The sequence below is a fragment of the Gigantopelta aegis genome, chromosome 4, assembly GCF_016097555.1.
Source record: "Gigantopelta aegis isolate Gae_Host chromosome 4, Gae_host_genome, whole genome shotgun sequence".
Lineage (NCBI taxonomy): Eukaryota > Metazoa > Mollusca > Gastropoda > Neomphalida > Peltospiridae > Gigantopelta > Gigantopelta aegis.
In genome coordinates this window covers 112,871,009-112,891,660 of record NC_054702.1, presented here as the reverse complement: position 1 = coordinate 112,891,660, position 20,652 = coordinate 112,871,009, and the positions used below count along the sequence as shown (strand labels likewise).

General features: G+C 38.1%; 1 protein-coding gene across 1 annotated transcript in view; it reads left to right on the top strand.

Moving 5' to 3' along the window:
- Positions 1 to 303: 303 nt before the first annotated feature.
- LOC121370183 (multidrug resistance-associated protein 1-like) overlaps positions 304 to 20,652 on the top strand; it is a 34,374-nt gene continuing 14,025 nt past the window's right edge. The window contains exons 1-13 of the mRNA XM_041495298.1: positions 304 to 449; positions 740 to 1,019; positions 11,191 to 11,511; positions 12,242 to 12,379; positions 13,602 to 13,745; positions 14,494 to 14,578; positions 14,939 to 15,005; positions 15,420 to 15,546; positions 15,991 to 16,167; positions 18,188 to 18,355; positions 18,544 to 18,718; positions 19,723 to 19,741; positions 20,101 to 20,218. Of these exons, the coding sequence (XP_041351232.1) occupies positions 304 to 449; positions 740 to 1,019; positions 11,191 to 11,511; positions 12,242 to 12,379; positions 13,602 to 13,745; positions 14,494 to 14,578; positions 14,939 to 15,005; positions 15,420 to 15,546; positions 15,991 to 16,167; positions 18,188 to 18,355; positions 18,544 to 18,718; positions 19,723 to 19,741; positions 20,101 to 20,218 (1,965 nt within the window). The remainder of the gene's footprint in view (positions 450 to 739; positions 1,020 to 11,190; positions 11,512 to 12,241; positions 12,380 to 13,601; positions 13,746 to 14,493; positions 14,579 to 14,938; positions 15,006 to 15,419; positions 15,547 to 15,990; positions 16,168 to 18,187; positions 18,356 to 18,543; positions 18,719 to 19,722; positions 19,742 to 20,100; positions 20,219 to 20,652) is intronic.

Below are 20,652 nucleotides of genomic sequence, written 5' to 3'. Positions count from 1 at the left end.
TACAAATTATATTACAGAAAAATAATTGAAATTCGTGGCTCGACAATAGTTATACAATAGCTATATCAAAATAAACATAATATTACAAATGGTAAATAAGTATAATTTTCAGATGCTTTACTCATATTGGAATTTGATAGTAGATTTATTGGTGACTACTCGATGTAAATAACATTTACTATATTTAATATAAAATAACTGAAAATCGTTGCATAGCAATAATTACTAGGACATTGCTAAAATAATAATTTGGCTATTATAATAGGTTTTTTCTTTTATTATTATTATTATTTATCTGTCGCTATGATTGGCAGGTTGCTGGATCGAGGTAATAAGGGTCCTCTCTCAGATGATCAAATCTGGGATCTAAACCCGCGAGAGAAATGTTCTAATATCAACCCTGTTTTCGAGGAGGTCTGGACACAGGAGCAGTATTTCCGACAGACGCGGTTAGTATACTTACCATAATGACTCCGTCAGTTTAAACTGGGTGCGACCCGCAATCATATAGTTTGACAAACGTATTGGAAATGGTGATTAATTTTCTTTTCAAACAAATTACATATTTTAAAATGATTGAACATAAAGCACTAATGTTCATACTTCATTGTTCATTTAACATATTTTTACATTTTCTCCTAAGCAAACTAAGTAACTAACTAACTAACTAACTAACTAACTAACTAAATAATTTGGTAAATAATTGACGAACGGTTACATTTTATTGCTTTGATTGCAGAGTGTCAATTAACGACGAACGAAAACTCACACAAAATGCTTCCCATTCATTTGAGCCACTGTCTGAAGACACGCGAATTGAGGCATCCAAACAACATGATAATTCTTCAAGAACTGTGCCAAATGGTGTCAGAAAAAGACACATTGGTGTTGAACACGAACATGATGTTTTCCCTAAATCTCCTGATATAACAGACGAAAGGTTGAAAGGACATTCACTAAATAATGAAGCAATTCCTGATAAATCTCTGAACTCTACAGCATCACAGAACACGTGTCAAGTATCGCTGTGGCTCGTCATTCTCAAGACGTTTGGAACACAGTTTGCACGGGCCCATGGATTTAGGCTTTTGCACTTCGTCATCTTGTGGTCATATAATCCATATATCATGAGGTAATTATATGTTTTTGATTTATTTGAATTGTAGCATTCATTCTTCAGTCATTTATTCCTCATTTCTTCCTTCATTTTCATCAATTCAGACATCCATCCATCCATCCATTCATTCGATCATTAATCTTGCAATTCTTCATTCCTAATTTATTCTTCATTCCTCATTCATTCATTCATTCATTCATTCATTCCTCAATCTTTCTTCATCTTTCTTTCTTCATTAATCCATTATACTTTATTCATTAATTCTTCATTCCTTCAATCTTTCCGTCAATCCCACGTGTGTGCTGTTCCTTTTCGTAGTGCAAGGGCTGCAACATTCTCATGGGTTTCCTTGAGAGTAGCGAATACAGCACATACTCGGTTTCTCTTGGAATTTAAAAAAAACGAGTTCTATAAGCAGCTGTGATAATGTTTTCAAATATTTGTTTTGTTTTTGTGTTGATAATTCAGTGTAATATTACAATATTTTACAATACTTAATATCTTTACTTTGTGCTACCTGTATCTGGATGGTATGGACTGTGCTATATGTATCTGGATGGTATGATCTGTGCTATATGTATCTGGGTGGTATGATCTGTGCTATATGTATATGGATGGTATGATCTGTGTTATATGTGTCTGGGTGGTATGATCTGTGTTATATGTACCTGGATGGTATGAGCTGTGTTATATGTATCTGGATGGTATGAGCTGTGTTATATGTATCTAGATGGTATGAGCTGTGTTACATGTATCTGGATGGTATGGACTGTGTTATATGTATCTAGATGGTATGAGCTGTGTTATATGTATATGGATGGTATGAGCTGTGTTATATGTGTCTGGGTGGTATGATCTGTGTTATATGTACCTGGATGGTATGAGCTGTGTTATATGTATCTGGATGGCATGAGCTGTGTTATATGTATCTGGATGGTATGAGCTGTGTTATATGTATCTGGATGGTATGGACTGTGCTATATGTATCTGGATGGTATGATCTGTGCTATATGTATCTGGGTGGTATGATCTGTGCTATATGTATATGGATGGTATGATATGTGTTATATGTATCTGGGTGGTATGATCTGTGCTACCTGTATCTGGATGGTATGAGCTGTGTTATATGTATCTGGATTGTAAGAGCTGTATTATATGTATCTGGATGGTATGAGCTGTGTTATATGTATCTGGATGGTATGATCTGTGTTATATGTATCTGGATGGTAAGAGCTGTGTTATATGTATCTGGATGGTATGAGCTGTGTTATATGTACCTGGATGGTATGAGCTGTGTTATATGTATCTGGATGGTATGAGCTGTGTTATATGTATCTAGATGGTATGAGCTGTGTTACATGTATCTGGATGGTATGGACTGTGTTATATGTATCTAGATGGTATGAGCTGTGTTATATGTATATGGATGGTATGAGCTGTGTTATATGTATCTGGATGGTCAGAGCTGTGTTATATGTATCTGGATGGTATGAGCTGTGTTATATGTATCTGGATGGAGGTCTGGACATATGTATCTGGATGGTATGAGACTGTGTTAGTATACTTACCATAATGACACCGTCATATTTAATCTGGGTGGTATGATCTGTGCTACTGGGTGCGATGATCCGTGCAATCATATAGGATGACAAACGTATGGAATATGTATCTAATTGGTATGAAACAAATTACCTGTATCTGGATGGTATGATCTGTGTAATATGTATCTAATGTTATGAGCTGTGTTATTGTATCTGGATGGTAACACATGTGTTATATGTATCTGGATGGTATGAGCTGTGTTATATGTATCTGGATGGTAAGAGCTGTGTTATATGTATCTGGATGGTATGAGCTGTGTTATATGTATCTGGATGGTATGAGCTGTGTTATATGTATCTGGATGGTATGAGCTGTGTTATATGTATCTGGATGGTATGAGCTGTGTTATATGTATGAATGGTATGAGCTGTGTTATATGTATCTGGATGGTATGAGCTGTGTTATATGTATCTAGATGGTATGAGCTGTGTTATATGTATCTGGATGGTATGAACTGTGTTATATGTATCTAGATGGTATGAGCTGTGTTATATGTATCTGGATGGTATGAGCTGTGTTACATGCATCATGAATGACGTGTCAAGTATCGTATGAGCTGTGTTATATGTATCTGGATGGTATGAGCTGTGTTATATGTATCTGGATGGTATGAGCTGTGTTATATGTATCTAGATGGTATGAGCTGTGTTATATGTATCTGGATGGTATGAGCTGTGTTATATGTATCTGGATGGTATGAGCTGTGTTATATGTATCTGGGTGGTATGATCTGTGCTATATGTATCTGGATGGTATGAGCTGTGCTATATGTATCTGGATGGTATGAGCTGTGTTATATGTGTCTGGGTGGTATGAGCTGTGTTATATGTATGTGGATGGTATGAGCTGTGTTATATGTATCTAGATGGTATGATCTATGCAATATGTATATGGATGGTATGAGCTGTGTTATATGTATCTGGATGGTATGAGCTGTGTTATATGTATCTGGATGGTATGGGCTGTGTTATATGTATCTGGATGGTATGAGCTGTGTAATATGTATCTGGATGGTATGAGCTGTGTAATATGTATCTGGATGGTATGAGCTGTGTTATATGTATGTGGATGGTATGAGCTGTGTTATATGTATGTGGATTGTAAGAGCTGTATTATATGTATCTGGATGGTATGAGCTGTGATATACGTATCTGGATGGTATGAGCTGTGTTATATGTATATGGATGGTATGGGCTGTGTTATATGTATCTGTATGGTATGAGCTGTGTTATATGTATCTGGATGGTATGAGCTGTGTTATATGTATCTGGATGGTATGAGTTGTGTTATATGTATAACGATGGTATGAGCTGTATTATATGTATCTGGATGGTATGAGCTGTGTTATATGTATCTGGATGGTATGAGCTGTTATATGTATCTGTATGGTATGAGCTGTGTTATATGTATCTGGATGGTATGATCTGTGTAATATGTATCTGGATGATATGAGCTGTGTTATATGTATCTGGATGGTATGAGCTGTGTTATATGTATCTGGATGGTATGAGCTGTGTTATATGTATCTGGACCGGCCCCTGACCTAATTAGTCTAGTCCTGACCTATTTAGCCCGGCCCCGATCCGTCGTATTTAGCAACGCCCGTGCTATCCTGTCTGTGGGAAGTGTAGGATCCCTTGCTACTAATGGGAAACTGTAGCGGGTTTCCTCTCTAAAACTGTCCAAAAGTATGTTTCACATCCAATAGTCAATGATTCATAAATCGAGGTGCTCTAGTGGTGTCGTTAACCTACCACTTCTAAGGACTCAGCCCGACGCGAGGTAGTGTGTTTAATTTTAGCGCACTGAATGATGAATGGTTATCACTGTTTACATCCGGGAAGCGGTGGTATCTTGTGTTGGCAGTCTCTAAATAAAATACTCTTCGGAACTAGAAGTTACATTCTTAAAGACGTGAAATAAGAAATGATTTAAATAGGTGTAAAATAGAATTGTCGTTCTACGCTATCTGATAGCGCATTCACAAGATTATTATTAACTAACCTATTTCGTCACTTTATTCCGCGCTTCGCCGCTCACACATATAACGGTTTAAATGACAGGTTTTGTCAACATGCGTTTAGTAGTCAAGTGCGAACGACTTCGCGTCCAGCGCTGAGGGTACGTCGTTCGTATCTAATGTGGGGAAATTCTAAAACTGTCCAAAAGTATGTTTCACATCCAATAGTCAATGATTCATAAATCGAGGTGCTCTAGTGGTGTCGTTAACCTACCACTTCTAAGGAATCGGCCCGACGCGAGGTAGTGTGTTTAATTTTAGCGCACTGAATGATGAATGGTTATCACTGTTTACATCCGGGAAGCGGTGGTATCCTACTTTATTGTTGGTGGCAATACTGAACTAGAAGTTACATTCTTAAAGACGTGAAATAAGAAATGATTTAAATGGTGTAAAATAGAATTCTCGTTCTACGCTATCTGATAGCGCATTCACAAGATTATTATGAACTGACCTATTTCGTCACTTCATTCCGCGCATCGCCGCTCGCACATATAATGGTTTAAATGACATATTTTGTTGATGTCTCGGTAGCGTGAAAGGTACGTCGTTCGTATCTCATGTGGGGAAATTATATTTTTCTATTATTTTTAAAACAAAATAATAATTTATAGTTTGTTTTTATTTTACTTATTTACTTACTTATTTATTTGTTTATTTATTTATTATGTTACGATTTTTTTTCAAGCATCCTCTAATAACCCTGTGGGGACGGGACGTAGCTCAGTGTTCCCTTGATGTGGGTCGGTCTGGTATATATCCAGCCACTGCTCCACAACTGGACAACGGTATGTACTATCCTGTCTGTGGGATGGTGTAGGATCCCTTGCTGCTAATCGGAAGAGTAGCCCATGCAGTGGCGACAGCGGGTTTTCTCAATCAATATCTGTGTGGTCCTTAACCATATGTCCGTATAACCGTAAATACAATGTGTTGAGTGCGTCGTTAAATAAAACATTTCTTTCTTTCTTGTATAACCATAAATAAAATATGTTGAGTAAATAAAACATTTCCTTCCTCGTAAAATAAAGATTAATTGAACACAAATATTTTATTTTGTTTTAGCCATAGGAAAAGAAAGACATATTTGTCTCGAAGAAAGGAATGTTTGTTAAGAAGAAAGGCATATGTGTTAAGGAGAAGAAAGGAATATTTGTTAAGGAGAAGAAAGGAATATTTGTTAAGGAGAAGAAAGGAATGTGTGTGTGTGTGTGTGTGTGTGTGTGTGTGTGTGTGTGTGAAAGATCCCCAGCCCATTGCTTTGAAGAAAGAACGTGTGACTGCAACTGAACGCTCCGACCTAAACTATGATCTTTTAGCTGCATTTTAAGCACAAGTATTTCCCTAGAGTACAAGCCTTTTTACAGGGCTTTTTAATTACCAAATGGGTAAATACAGTGGTCGATCTAGGATCGATCCCCGTCGGTGGCCCATTAAGCTATAGCCAACTAGTGTATTATGTCTGGTATATCAAAGATCGTGGTATGTTCTGTCTTGTACACACAGCTCTTGCTACTATAAAGTAGCGGTAGTAATATCCAATCACAAATCTAGTCATAGAGTAAAAAACACAAAAAACAAACGCAATGTTTTGGTTTTTCATTTATTTCTAAATTACAAATCACTGACACATATATAAAATGGACACACACTGGGTTACATCGAGAGGCCTTAAGGGCGACATGTGAATAATATGAGTGTTCATTTCTCTTCATCATCGTCGTCCTCCTCATCGTCGGTATCGTCGTCGTCTTGTTCATCCAAATATTCGCCGATCCATGAACGATACTGATTTAATTTAGAACGAATCTGTGGTCTCACATCTTTGTCTGGATTCACAAACTGTAAAAAATTTCTGGTGTTGGGACCTTTGTCAAAGTAATGCATATAGGTCAGAAAGCGAGAGTACGTGTCTTTAAATAACTTCCATTGCAATGTCTTCATGTTTCTTTCAATGGCATCTTGGGACATGTTTTTTTCTTCGTAGCGTTTCCTCTTGCTTTCGATATAGTCATGATTGATGTCGAATTCACGTTCCACCATGAGACGAATGCCTTCGTTTTCCAGGTCGGGCGACGGCTCTTCTTCTTTTTCATTTCCCTCTTCGCACGTTTTCACGTGTCGCTGCAAGTCGCTTCCGTCTTTAAAGACCAGACCACACGTATCGCAAGACTGCATCCTCTTGACTTTTTTCAGATAGGGTTCTACCTCATCATCTTCTTCGTCGTCACTTTCGTAGGCGGGTATGCCTGGTAGTTTTCTCTTGAATGCGTTTCTTTGCATGATTTGCATGTAGAGCTCTTTCTTCGTCGGTGGCTGCAATTCTTCTGAGACATTCGCCGTTACGTTCGTGCTTTTATACCATTCGGACAGCCCCGTCTCTAAACCATTAGGCCGAAGACGCCAATGTTCGGGCGTGGTCGGTTTCAAGTCCACCAAGAGATATCCGTAGGGCCTATGGGTAGCTTCCTCAAACCGCTGCATGAAATGACGAGTATTTCCAGGATACATCTGCTGTGCCAAGGTTAGGACTTGCTGCTTGTCGATGGGGTTGTTAAACAGTGCCAGGTAATGACAGTTTCTTCTGTGTCGGGTCCTTGCTGTGATACAAGTTCTGGTTGATGGCAATCACAGAGAGGTTTCTGTGGTGACTTCCTTCCGTGAACAGGTCGGTGATGCGAGGGTCTTTTCCAGCTGTAGACATCAAGTCGTCCAACACGATAAGATTTCTGACTCTGGGATCCAAATAACGATCCTTTTCCAAATTATCGGGTATGCCTTGAACAAATTTCACTCGAGCAACCATTTTGATCGTATCATAGAGGGGTTGCCATCGTTTGTAGAGCCAGATGATGCGCTGGGGAGGCGGGTGGATTTTACCATCCCTTAGCAGTTTGTACAACAAAACTGTCTTTCCACACGACGTGGGTCCCGACACGATCATGGTGAACGGATGTAACAATCTTAGGGGCTGCTGCTGCTGCTGCTGCGGTGGTGGTGGTGGTGGTGGTGGCTGCTGCTGTGGTGGTGGTGGTGGTGGCTGCTGCTGTTGCTGCTGCTGCTGTGGTGGTGGTGGTGGTGGTGGTGGTGGTGGTGGTGGCTGCTGCTGTGGTGGTGGTGGTGGTGGTGGTGGTGGCTGCTGCTGTGGTGGTGGTGGTGGTGGTGGTGGTGGTGGTAGACCTTTAGCATGTTTTTGTTGAAAATGTCTTAACATGGCGTCTCTCCTCGAGAATGTGAAACCACATTCTGAACATGTGCTCTGCATGACGACTCTAAATGAAATGACGATATCTGACCCACATAGTTCCTTTTATAGCTTATTTAGAAATGCTTCTGCAGTTTCGGGGCTTTCCAACCCGTACCACTTTGTTGTTGTTGTTGTTGTTGTTTCCGTTTCAGATCGGCTTTGGCTTGCTCTACCACTTGTTGTGTTGGGGAGACCATGACGACTTTGGGTGTCGGGGACTTGTTCTGTTCCTCTTTTTCTTTTTTCCACGTGGGATCGTAGAGTTCTAGACATCGATCCACACTGTACATGATCTGACTTTTCCCACCACGTTGCACTGGAAAATGAGGTTGAAGTTTACCTTCTGCCTGCAGTTTATAGAAACGGGTCCACTTATCCACGTCGGGTACATATAACTTGTACTGGTCTGACATGTTGCTCCTCTGAAAGTTCTACCTCAAATGACGAGTTTTCCAAAACTATTTTACTTATATACCTTATGACGCATAAAGATATGGTACAGGAATGTTTGAATGTGTGTGATACGTATGACCAGTGTCCCTCCTCCCAAGCACAAATCTCATCGTGCGAGCTCCCAAAAATAATCGTTACCAAAATATTACCCTTTACCAGTGTTACTACCATAGGGACACGTCCAGAGACACACTCATGGACCCAGGACATAAATAAGAAAGCAAAACCTGTTATTCACGGTTTTATTCACAACATACAACACGAAAACATAGCACACAAGTGTCTAAAACATTTAATGTCTGAACAGGTTGTTCACATAAGGACATCTTGGAGAGAGTCTGTAATGTTCCATCACTGGGTCGTCTGTTTTCTTCCATCGGTAGACGCGAAGTCAGCAACAGTAACAGGTGATGGCATCGTGGTCTCCCGTGTAGTAGAAACCGGCCTTGGCAAGTTCTTTTGGTTTTTGACGTAATTGTATGGGCCACCGAGCATACGTCAGCATCCGGGCATAGAAATGTCTCATTTCGGGACGATGACAGAACACGTAACGTCTCGAATAGCAATCTTCCTCATCCCAGGCAGCATCTGTTTCACAGGCAGCATCCGTCTGATCTGTGGGTTCATCCACGAGTTCGCCATCTTCAATTCTATCCCCAATTTTGCGTGTAGCATCCGCTTGATCCACACAATGAGTACTCTTCTTCTCATCTTGTTTGCTAGTCACACATTTGATTGTATGTCTTTCTGAACATTTGCAGACCAAGACGTCGTCCTCGTCGCTACTGTTGCTACTAAGACTGATCGAATATCCCGATGCCATCTTCTTCGTTCCAGATAGAGTGCAACAAGCCACAAGAAAGTCAGAATCATAAAACACGTCTGTTCTCTAGTAAAACGAACGTATATCTGGTCGTTTTCGGCGAGCGAATGACAATGAAACCGTATCTAGCCTTTTTATACTCTTTCGTGCCACTCTAAGTAGGTCAGGGGCTGGTGTAAGTAGGTCAGGGTCGGGTCAGTAGGACGTTCCACACGGTACAGTAGTCCGTGACGTCATCAAGGTCAAGGCCAGTCTAAGTAGGTCAGGGCCAGTAGGACGAGGTCACGTGACGTCATCAAGGTCAAGGTCACGGAAAGTAGGTCATGACTCCCGGCAGGACGAGGTCACGGCACAAGGCCGTGACGTCATCAAGGTCAAGGCCACGGAAAGTAGGTCATGGATCTATACAGGCCCCCTTACTACTTTTGATATTTCAACAAATACAAATACTTAGAAAAATTCTAGTGACATATATTAGTTATGTATATTTAACAATATATATTATATGATCTAATCTAACAATAGCTATAATTAAACAAAAAGAAAGATAAAATAAGCGTTTATGTGACTCAAACCAGGTCTAGTTCAATTGATGATTATCAGTAATGAATGGCGATGACCACTCGTGCAAATTGTCTTTGAGATTAATGACCAACACAGTTTTGTTTGGCATCATAAATCTGTGCCTACATCTTTTCATTTTTGTGTAAGGTTAATTTGTAGTTGATACTGTAGTGGGTTCATGGTTAGTTGTTAGTCGCTTATATTATGTTGAGTTTAATGGTTAGCTATAGTAGCCACTGAGCTCTGAACGGGTGCCAATACTGGTTACCAATCCAGCACCTACCAGTTTTAAAGTCAGTAGCTTACCCATTAAGCAGCCAATAAAAGAATGTGTCCTATATCATACCAATCTAATTAAAATTAGCTCCACTGATTAATTACTATTACATGTGGATCTAACAGCATCCCGTTGGAAATCATGTCCAGTTGACCTTTCATTCGACCAATCAAAACCTTACTTGCAAAATCATGCCAGTGATTTGAAAAGAATTTGAAAATATTCGGGATTATGCCGAGGGTATACGAAATGATTAGGATGAATTACGAAGTATGCCGGAAACTAATTTCAATATAAAATTTTATATAAAATTCGTTTCAAGACGAAAAAAAAAGCCCGTGATGGTATAGCCATAAAATCTGTTTATACTAGTATACAATCCAGAGTTTATTACTGCATTTTCCTCCCATTTTTTAAATGTTGAAATAGACCAACAAGTTCACCTATTGCATAAACAGTCTCGCCCGATATTTTTAGAATTTGTATGCTCCCGAATAACGGTATAAAAGGCGAAGTGTAATTGGTCGATATTAAAAAATGTTATTTATAGATAAAATGTCACCTGGACATGGAAGTCCACGCAATGCTGTTAGATCTACTGGTAGACCAGTAGAACTAATTTTAATCAGACTGATATCATACCTGAAAGTTATTTGTACACAGAATTACAAGAGCACATTAAAGGGACATTCCTGAGTTTGCTGCATTGTAAGATGTTTCCGACTAATAAAATATTTCTACGATTAAACTTACATATTAAATATATTTTCTTGTTTAGAATATCAGTGTCTGTATATTCAATGTGTTTCTGGTCGTCTCAATATTTGTAAGAAGCCCAAACTGGATTTTGTCTTCAAATAATTTCCGTACGAAAAAATTACATTTTGGATATAAAATGAAATTTAACCTAGTACAAATATTATAACGATCGGAAACACGTTCAATATACAGCCACTAATATTTTATACAGAAAAATATATTTGATATAATTACAATCGTTAAAAAGTCTCTATTAGTCGATAACATCTTAAACATTGCAGCAAACTCAGGAATGTCCCTTTAATCTTGTGTTTTACTGTGTTTCTAGGCGTTAAAGCTGTCGTCAAGTTCCCGGAAAAAGTACTCTCTGGGTGAGCTAACAAACCTCGTGTCCAGCGATGTGAACGGTGTCGTCTGGCATCTGACGCACCTCACCGAGGTTCTCTTCACGCCCTGTCACATCGTCATCGTCTTCGTCCAGCTGTTCCGTATCCTGGGCTTGGCCGCGGCGGCTGGACTATTCGTCGTCATGCTACTCCTGCCACTCAATATATATGTGACAATGCGCATGCGCCACCTGTTCGACCAACTGTCAGAGAAAAGAGATGAAAAGATGACAATACTCAATGAAGTCATCAATGGGATAAAGGTATGGCAGAGAATTCTTAATGCTGTATGTTGCATGTTACCTGCTAAAACAATGCATTACTAAACTATTGCAGTTACCAAACACTATTGTTTTAACAGACACCATTCTCGTACAGCACTACTATGGAAGAAAAACCCAAGGTGAATTGTCAGAGAAATACCAGAAAGTTTGCTGTTAGTGGTTGTTGTCCAGCTGGGGAAGACACTCTACTATTACATGTCCTGGGGCCTAATTCACTAAACTCTCGCAACTTTGCGATCTTGCAGTGCAATGCTAAAAGACTTGCAAAGAGGATGCTTTGTTGTCTAGCAGAGCCTAAGATACCTTTGTGAATGAGACCCCTGGTTCTTAGTTTACAGCACTGAACAGCTTTAGGTTGGAGGGAAAGGATCCCACGACTCATTGCTCCCCATTATATTATGCATTACTAATGACATATGTATTATACATGTATACATATGTAATGTGTAACGCCTATGGACTGTATGTTTACGGCTAATAAAGTAAGTATGATAGAGTTATGAGCTTGATTCTAAGGCATGAATACATACAAAAATAACTCATATGTAATACTGACGGTATGTGAATATGTTTACATATATTTGTTCTGACACTCAGTAGCCGATGTGTATTTTTGTGCTGGGGTCTTGTTAAACATTCACTCACCCATTCATTCATTACATACATATGTTTTTGGTAATTAAATTAACACCGTGTGCTCCCACACAAGGTTGTAAAGCTACACGCCTGGGAGGAGTGTTTCGGGGAGAAGGTTTCGGCTGCACGTCAGAAGGAACTAGATGCGCAGCAGAGAGTTTTCACAGTGCGAGCGTTTGTTGTGTTTACGTGGAACGCAGCGATGTTTGTTGTAAGTAAACAAAGACAACAACTTCAAGCACGGCGGAGCAGGGGATGGGGGCTTCTGATTTATAATTCTGAATAAAAAATATTATTGGTAGTAAATCTTAAGGCAGAGATGAATTTTACTTGTAGAATGCAAGAAATTGCCTTTCAGGACATCTAGTTTTTAAAGGTTTGCTTTGCAACCTCGATCTCAGTCAGCCACCCCCCACCTCCCAATGTGTACTTGCTTCCGCCGTGCCTAAACTTAATTAGTTGGCTCTTAAGATATCAGAAAGTAATTGTAGAACCTTTTAATGCACACCGATTAAAATATTCATATTTCTGTTGTCATTAATAATGTGTCATATCTAATCAGCCGAGTACATTTTGGGCACAGCGTTTGTCGCCGGAAAACTGGTGCAATCAAAGGTTTTTCACTATGATCTTGTGACATCACTGTTTTGACAGTGATTCATGAGTGCATGTCATCACAACAGTATTTATTACAATGAGCTCTGTCCCGTACTAGTTTTTATTTAGAACATGGATGTATTGTCCAGTAAAGGATCTTGTCAGGAATGGCGACAAGATGGAGATTCATAGGATCAAACACAAATTTGCCGAATGCACATTTGACTCTGCATTGTGCAGAGATACGGATTTGATCATAGCTAACGCTTTTATCGTTCAGATTTATTTTGTATATATACGATATACACAGTATCTAGATTAAAATATGTTATATTTGCATTGTTATGTGAAATGACAGCTCTTTAGGAAACTCGGTAAATGTGCCCAGGATACACGTGCTTGAACCTACAGCTAATAATGTTTAATGGTTCCCTGATTGATTGAGTAATAATTAGTTTATAAAGCGTATTATAATTAGTTGGTGTAAACATTGCTGTCTTCTGATTTATAATTAGTTGGTGTGAATATTGTTGTCTTCTGATTTATAATTAGTTGGTGTGAACATTGTTGTCTTCAGATTTATAATTAGTTGGTGTGCACATTGTTGTCCTCAAATTTATAATTAGTTGGTGTGCACATTGTTGTCTTCAGATTTATAATTAGTTGGTGTGAACATTGTTGTCTTCAGATTTATAATTAGTTGGTGTGAACATTGTTATCTTCAGATTTATAATTAGTTGGCATGCACATTGTTGTCTTCAGATTTATAATTAGTTGGCATGCACATTGTTATCTTCAGATTTATAATTAGTTGGTGTGCACATTGTTGTCTTCAGATTTCTGTGGTAATGTTTGGAGCGTTCATATTTCTCTCTGAAAGTCGCCTTGACGCCAAAACGGCGTTTGCAGTAGTTTCTCTTCTGAACATTCTACGTTACGGAGTCAACCAAACACCAGAAGTCGTATTTGATGTCATAAAGGTGGGTGTACAAGTCATGAAGAATAAGTATCATACCCAGTCTCAAGACAATGGCGACTTTTTTTGTACTGTTATTTTTCGTGAATGTAATTATTTTACTTTTTATGTATCGTTCATAGTGGTATTTTTTTTTTATGTACTGTTATTATTATTATTTCTTAAATGTACTGTTATTATTATCGTTTTAGTTGGTACTGTTAAAATATTTTTATGTTTTTGTAGGATGGTATGTTACTGGGAACGTCTTATTTCAGGTATCGTTCGTAATGGTACAAACAAATATTTCAATGTTTATTACATATAGTTGTATTAAAAACTTTTTATCACTATATCGTTCATAAATGGTAATTTTTTAAAACCTTTTTCAAAAAAATGGGAAAAAACCTTTTAGCGGTTTTTTTCATAGAATGAACTACTGGGAATTAAAATATCATATATCTTTCCTGAGGACCAAGTAGGGAACACATCCTGCATTAGAATGAATGGTATGTTACTGGGACTATCATATACTATTCCATCATTACACTGCCCTTCAAACTAATAAAACAGTTTCTGCAAATTACTCATACTTTTGTCTTGTCAGAAAGTGACCCCATCTCATATACAGTCACATGTACAGGACAATGAAATAAACGACCACAATACAGCGGTATCAAGTAGTCTTCACTGACTGAATTGTTTGTTTAGATCAAACACATGTTGGAGTGGTCATAATAAATATACTACTGCACACATTTGACTATTCCCAGGCTAACATTTCCATAAAACGTCTTGAGAAGTTTCTGCTGCAGGAAGAATTCCAGAGCAATGACTGCATTTCTGACGTCAGTTCAGGTGGGCAGTTTTGGAATGCCATAATTATACTTAATAATTATGTCAACGGCATAATACGTAGTGCATTCCAACGAACCTAAAATGAAATTAACGCTAACGTTAAATAGGAAAGGAGACGGATGTTCAAGTACACTCTTGTAGTTATTAGGTATTACACAGGTAGCATTCAAAACAAATGGTCTGAAATACGCGAATAAGACTTATCCAAAATGGGGACACATTTTTGATTATTAATAACATAACACGCATGTAGCAGCCATTGATATATCTTTTATGGGATCGTTTCACAACTATCACGTATCTGTTTCTATATTGTTTGTTATAATATAAGTTACACTATATGTTATTTTAAAACTTCAGATTGCTCTGTTGTGATCGATAATGGAACATTCACTTGGGACAAACATGGAGAACCTTCACTGAAAAAGTATGTCTGACATTTTGTCATTTCTTCCATTACAAATACAGCATATCGTCTTTTTGTTGTATATTAGTTTTCATTGTGTTAGATTTAATTTATCGCCGATGTTGTAGATAAAATAATTTTTAAAAGCCCCAAAACCCCCAACATATCCCCCCCCCCACAAAAAAAAATAAAAAAAAAAAAGGAAACCTTTTTGACAAACATTCGATATTTTGAAGAATAACATGCTAAACAACGAATCCTCATGTCATCAATATAGGTGCACTTCACCACAAACCATTTTTGTACCAATAACTTAAAAACAAGAATTTAATGTTTTGACATTATAACATCATGTGAACACTGAAATATGATTTACCTAATGTAAATAGTAGCCTCCAGAGGTATAAGAGCAATATGTATAGAATGTGTTTTCAGTATTAATTTACAAGTGCAACTAGGAAGTCTGGTTGCTGTTGTTGGACAAGTTGGGTGTGGCAAGTCATCTTTGTTGTCTGCGATACTCGGAGAGATGGAAAAATCTCGAGGTCGTATAAAGGTCAAGGTAAAGGATTTTGAATATTAAAAACGTTAGTGATGGTTTTATAACGTAGGTTTTGATATGTTTATTGTAACGATGTAAACGTTTACTGAATTATATTCGTCTTCGACTTCACACACCGTGACATGTGATGCATGATACTAATCTGATCATTATATCCCCTGAATGTTACCTGTCTAGTTATGAGTCGATTTACACAATGTTTGGCCTGAAATCAATGTCGGCCCTGTTTTAAATGTTTAAAAAATATTTAGCTCACGGAAAGCTACTTTAGAAAAATTTAGCTCAGGGAAGGCCGTTTTGAAAAAATTTTAAATCAGTCATGTTTTTATATACTGTTATTCAATGTGTTTATAAAACTGATTATAGATATTTTGTCATTTCTGTTATGTACATGCAAGTATATATATTTTTGCTAGGTGCTAACGTTAGTTTTTGTTGACCTAGGGGCAGGTTAGTTACGTCCCTCAACAAGCCTGGATTCAGAGTGACACAATACAAAACAACATTCTGTTTGGCAAGCCAATGGAGAGATCTCGATATAACAAGGTTATTGACGCATGCGCTCTTGGGGCTGATCTCAAAGTTCTGCCTGCTGGTGACATGACAAAAATAGGAGAAAGGGTGAGTCTGTCTTGTACACAAGATACGATTTTAGATAACAAAACGTCTTGTCTGGTAGCACTGTAACAAAACAATAAATGGTTTGGTGTGATTAAACCTTGGCAAACCGTAAACATTATCTAAGCGTGTAAAAAGTAATCAATATACTCGTAAAACGGTTTAAAATGAAGTAAAAGTCAACTAACTGGTAATAAGTTAAAGTTAAAGATTGTTTTGTTTAACGGTACCGCTAGAGGACATTGATTTATTAATCATCGGCTATTGGACGTCAAACATTTGGTAATTTTGACATATAGTCTTAGAGAGAAACCCGCTATATGTTTCCATTAGTAGCAAGGAATCTTTTGTATGCCCCATCCCACAGACAGGATAGAACATACCACGGCTTTTGATATACCAGTCATGGTACAATGGCAGGAATGAGAAATAGCCCAATATTCCCACTGACGCGATTCGATCCAAAAGCAACCGCGCATCAAGTGAGCGCTTTACCACTGGGCTAAGTCCCTACTATACTCTTTTCATTTTGTTTTCACTATTCACGTTACGGGTTTCCTCCCTCAATATCTGTGTGGTCCTTAACCATATGTCCGACGCAATATAACTGTAAATAAAATGTATCGAGTGCATCTTTAAATAAACCATTTCCTTCCTATTCATCTTATTGCATAGAGACAAAATTATCACTAAAACCATGTCCATTAATTTAAATATTTTACAATTTATTATTAATTTATTGCAGTTTTAAAGGACCTTCAGATTTGGTTTTTAAACTCGCATTATAAAGATTCCGAAGAAATACTATATCTATTAACCCAAGGGTAGTGGTATATTCCCAAAGATGTGATCGGTACGTCACGGCACGCTATCCTTAATGTGCCAAACATAAGTGCTTATTTTGTCGACTTTTAAGACAAAGTAACAGCATTGACAACACCGTACCTAGTGGGCGGCGGTAGCGGGTGGTGGTGGAAGAAACTATAAAGTGTCATTGTTAGTTTATAATCCTTTAGACGAGACATTAGATAGAGATACCGTACCTAGTGGGCGGCGGTAGCGGGTGGTGGTGGAAGAAACTATAAAGTGTCATTGTTAGTTTATAATCCTTTAGACGAGACACTAGATAGAGATACCGTACCTAGTGGGCGGCGGTAGCGGGTGGTGGTGGAAGAAACTATAAAGTGTCATTGTTAGTTTATAATCCTTTAGACGAGACACTAGATAGAGATACCGTACCTAGTGGGCGGCGGTAGCGGGTGGTGGTGGAGGAGAAACTATAAAGCGTCATTGTTAGTTTATAATTCTTTACACGAGACACTAGATAGAGATACCGTACCTAGTGGGCGGCGGTAGCGGGTGGTGGTGGAAGAAACTATAAAGCGTCATTGTTAGTTTATAATTCTTTAGACGAGACACTAGATAGAGATACCGTACCTAGTGGGCGGCGGTAGCGGGTGGTGATGGTGGAAGAAACTATAAAGCGTCATTGTTAGTTTATAATCCTTTAGACGAGACACTAGATAGAGATACCGTACCTAGTGGGCGGCGGTAGCGGGTGGTGGTGGAAGAAACTATAAAATGTCATTGTTAGTTTATAATTCTTTAGACGAGGTAGAATCGACCACTGGTTTGCCAAATACCCACACGACTCTGCATTGTGCAGAGATACTGCCTTGATCACCTTTTTATATTGTTTTTGCATATACCATAGTTTGACACCCAATAGCCGATGTATTTACCATTATTTGACACCCAATAGCCGATGTATTTACCATAGTTTGACACCCAATAGCCGATGCATTTACCATAGTTTGACACCCAATAGCCGATGTATGTTTCGTGCTGGGGTGTCGTTAAACATTCAATCATTCATTCTTTGATCACCTTTTACGTTTTGTTGTTCAGATAAAAGTGCATATGTCTATGTACTTTTAGTGCCCCTATAATTATTTTAGGCTATGTATGATCATATATGTTGCAGCAAAACTAATAAACTGAATTGTCTTGTCACTACTGCTAGGGTGTGAACCTGAGTGGCGGTCAGAAACAGAGGGTGAGTCTTGCACGTGCAGTGTACAGTGACGCCGACGTCTTTCTACTTGATGACCCTCTGGCGGCGGTCGACAGCCATGTTGGAAAACATATATTTAACCACGTGATAAGCAACAAGGGTTTGTTGAAAAATAAGGTATGATATAGTATCTGATTAACAAAGTCGATTGTTTTAGAACTGCAATGGATATTCGGACAAAACCGTATATAACATGACTGTATTTGAGTAACACACAATATGTCGTTGTAAAACAAGGTATGATATATCATCTAATTAATAAACTTTATCACTTGTAAACATACTCTTCATGTGTAATATTTCAGACCCGTATTTGGGTAACACACAACATGCGCTTTCTACAAGACGTCGACAACATCGTCGTTGTTGCTGATTCCACCATCAGCGAGACAGGCGCATATCGACAACTTCTGCTCGGTGACGGCGACTTCAGGAACATTCTGAAAACGTATACCAAGGAAATGGCAGACGACGATCCAGGTACACAGTATTAGAGTCAAACTCTGATATATGACTTGATTTTTTGTGTGATTCTATCCAATCAATGTTCAAACTGTCCTAGACACACACCTCATATATCTGGGCTGTCTGTCCAGGAATGTGGGTTAATGGATAGTTATAGGTAGTTAGTCAGAAGTACGTGAAGTGGCCATACATCTTCCAGTTAAGCTGTTACGGCTCACTGCGGTGAAGGAGCCCGTATTCGGATGCGAACCCAGTGTTTACCAATCATAAGTCCAATGTTTTCACCACTACATGTTTCTTACACAACCGTTGGTGGGAAGATCATTCGCTATTTTTAATAACATATGGGTTGTTTACACACGAACGTGTGTTAACAATTTCAAGACATACGACTGGCTGCTCCTAGGTGATGACCAGGTCACCAGTACCATGCATCCAATGAAAAACAACACGGTGGAAATAGATTACACTGTGACATATAGTTAACCTGACAATCATGTATCTATGACGCGTATGTTAGCTACGGCTGTAAATAACTTTTAGTCGAAAAAGATGTAAAAATTTGCTTAAAACCTGGTTTTTGAGGATATGTACGAAATAGAATAATACATTCTTGTCCGTTGGATACCATCTATTTCACAACTCGTTGTTTAAAAACGTATAAAACTCGCTTTCACTAGTTAGATACATGTTAAAACAATTCGTTGTGAGATAAATGGTGTCTGACGGCCACTCGTGTATTATTCTCTATGTATGGTACATCACAGAAGGCTGAAATGTAGAAGATGAAGTGTATATTGGAATAAATACTGAGGGATGAACAGAAAGAAAAGGGCAACAATAATTGATTTTATTAATGCAATGTTTTAGGACATTTAGTTGTTTTCATTTTGTGTTACTGCGAGTTACGTAAGTTATATCTTGGATAATATACACGTATTTATAACTCACCTATTTAGTTTTACTTGAAAGTGAAAACATTGCATTACGAGTATTTCCGTTTTTCTTTCCTTTTCCAGAATCATCCACTCACAATGGGTACGTTCATTACGATTTATTTTTAATTTTTTAAATTTATATTTAACTAATATAACGTGTTGTGAAAATAATGCTTGTTTTTATACTCACACGAGCTTAGGATGCAGGCATAAACTAATTTTCAAAGATTTCTACTCTGATTTGTGAAAGTAATGTTTGGTTTTATATTCATAAGACCTTGTGATACACGCATAAACACATTTCAGAGTAAAGTATATGGTTACATGTACAGGTATAAATATTCGAGTAGACAGTCAATTCAGCACCATGAAAGGAATTTAGTTTGTATTGACGGAAGTACGCCTTTCATACAGAAGGTAAGACAGAGGTTGAGCATGATCATACATGGTTTGTTGTAGAAAGAGGTTCACACGCAGTCTCTGTCGCGAGACGTCTCGGCAGCAGTCGGAGCACGAAGACTGGCGCGCCACGTCACCGGGGCAAGATGCAGACGACAGCCAGATCCTCACTGATAGGGTAATAATGATGAGCCGTAATAAAATATACAAACAATGTATCCGACTTCAAGTGGACTTAATGAATACCAAATGCTAAATTGCCTATTTTAAACAGTCGCATGCCACCGGCTTTTGTAAAATTAGTATTCATCGGCACATTTTAAAAATGAAATAAAATGACCATGGCTCGTTTTTCATGGTAGACGAACATTTCTTGCTGAACTTTTGAAAGTAAATGTTGCTATGTAGACTATAACTACAATGGATATTTTTAACGTTAAACTATTATATACTTATTATATTTATATGTAGACCGTTTTATATTAAAAGCAGTAACGATCAAATTATATTTGTTCTGGGTTATGTTATATATAATCTGTGTATGTATGTACTGTTAAGCGTTATATACATGTGCAAGTCATAATATTTGTTTTAGCAAATGCACTTCGCATT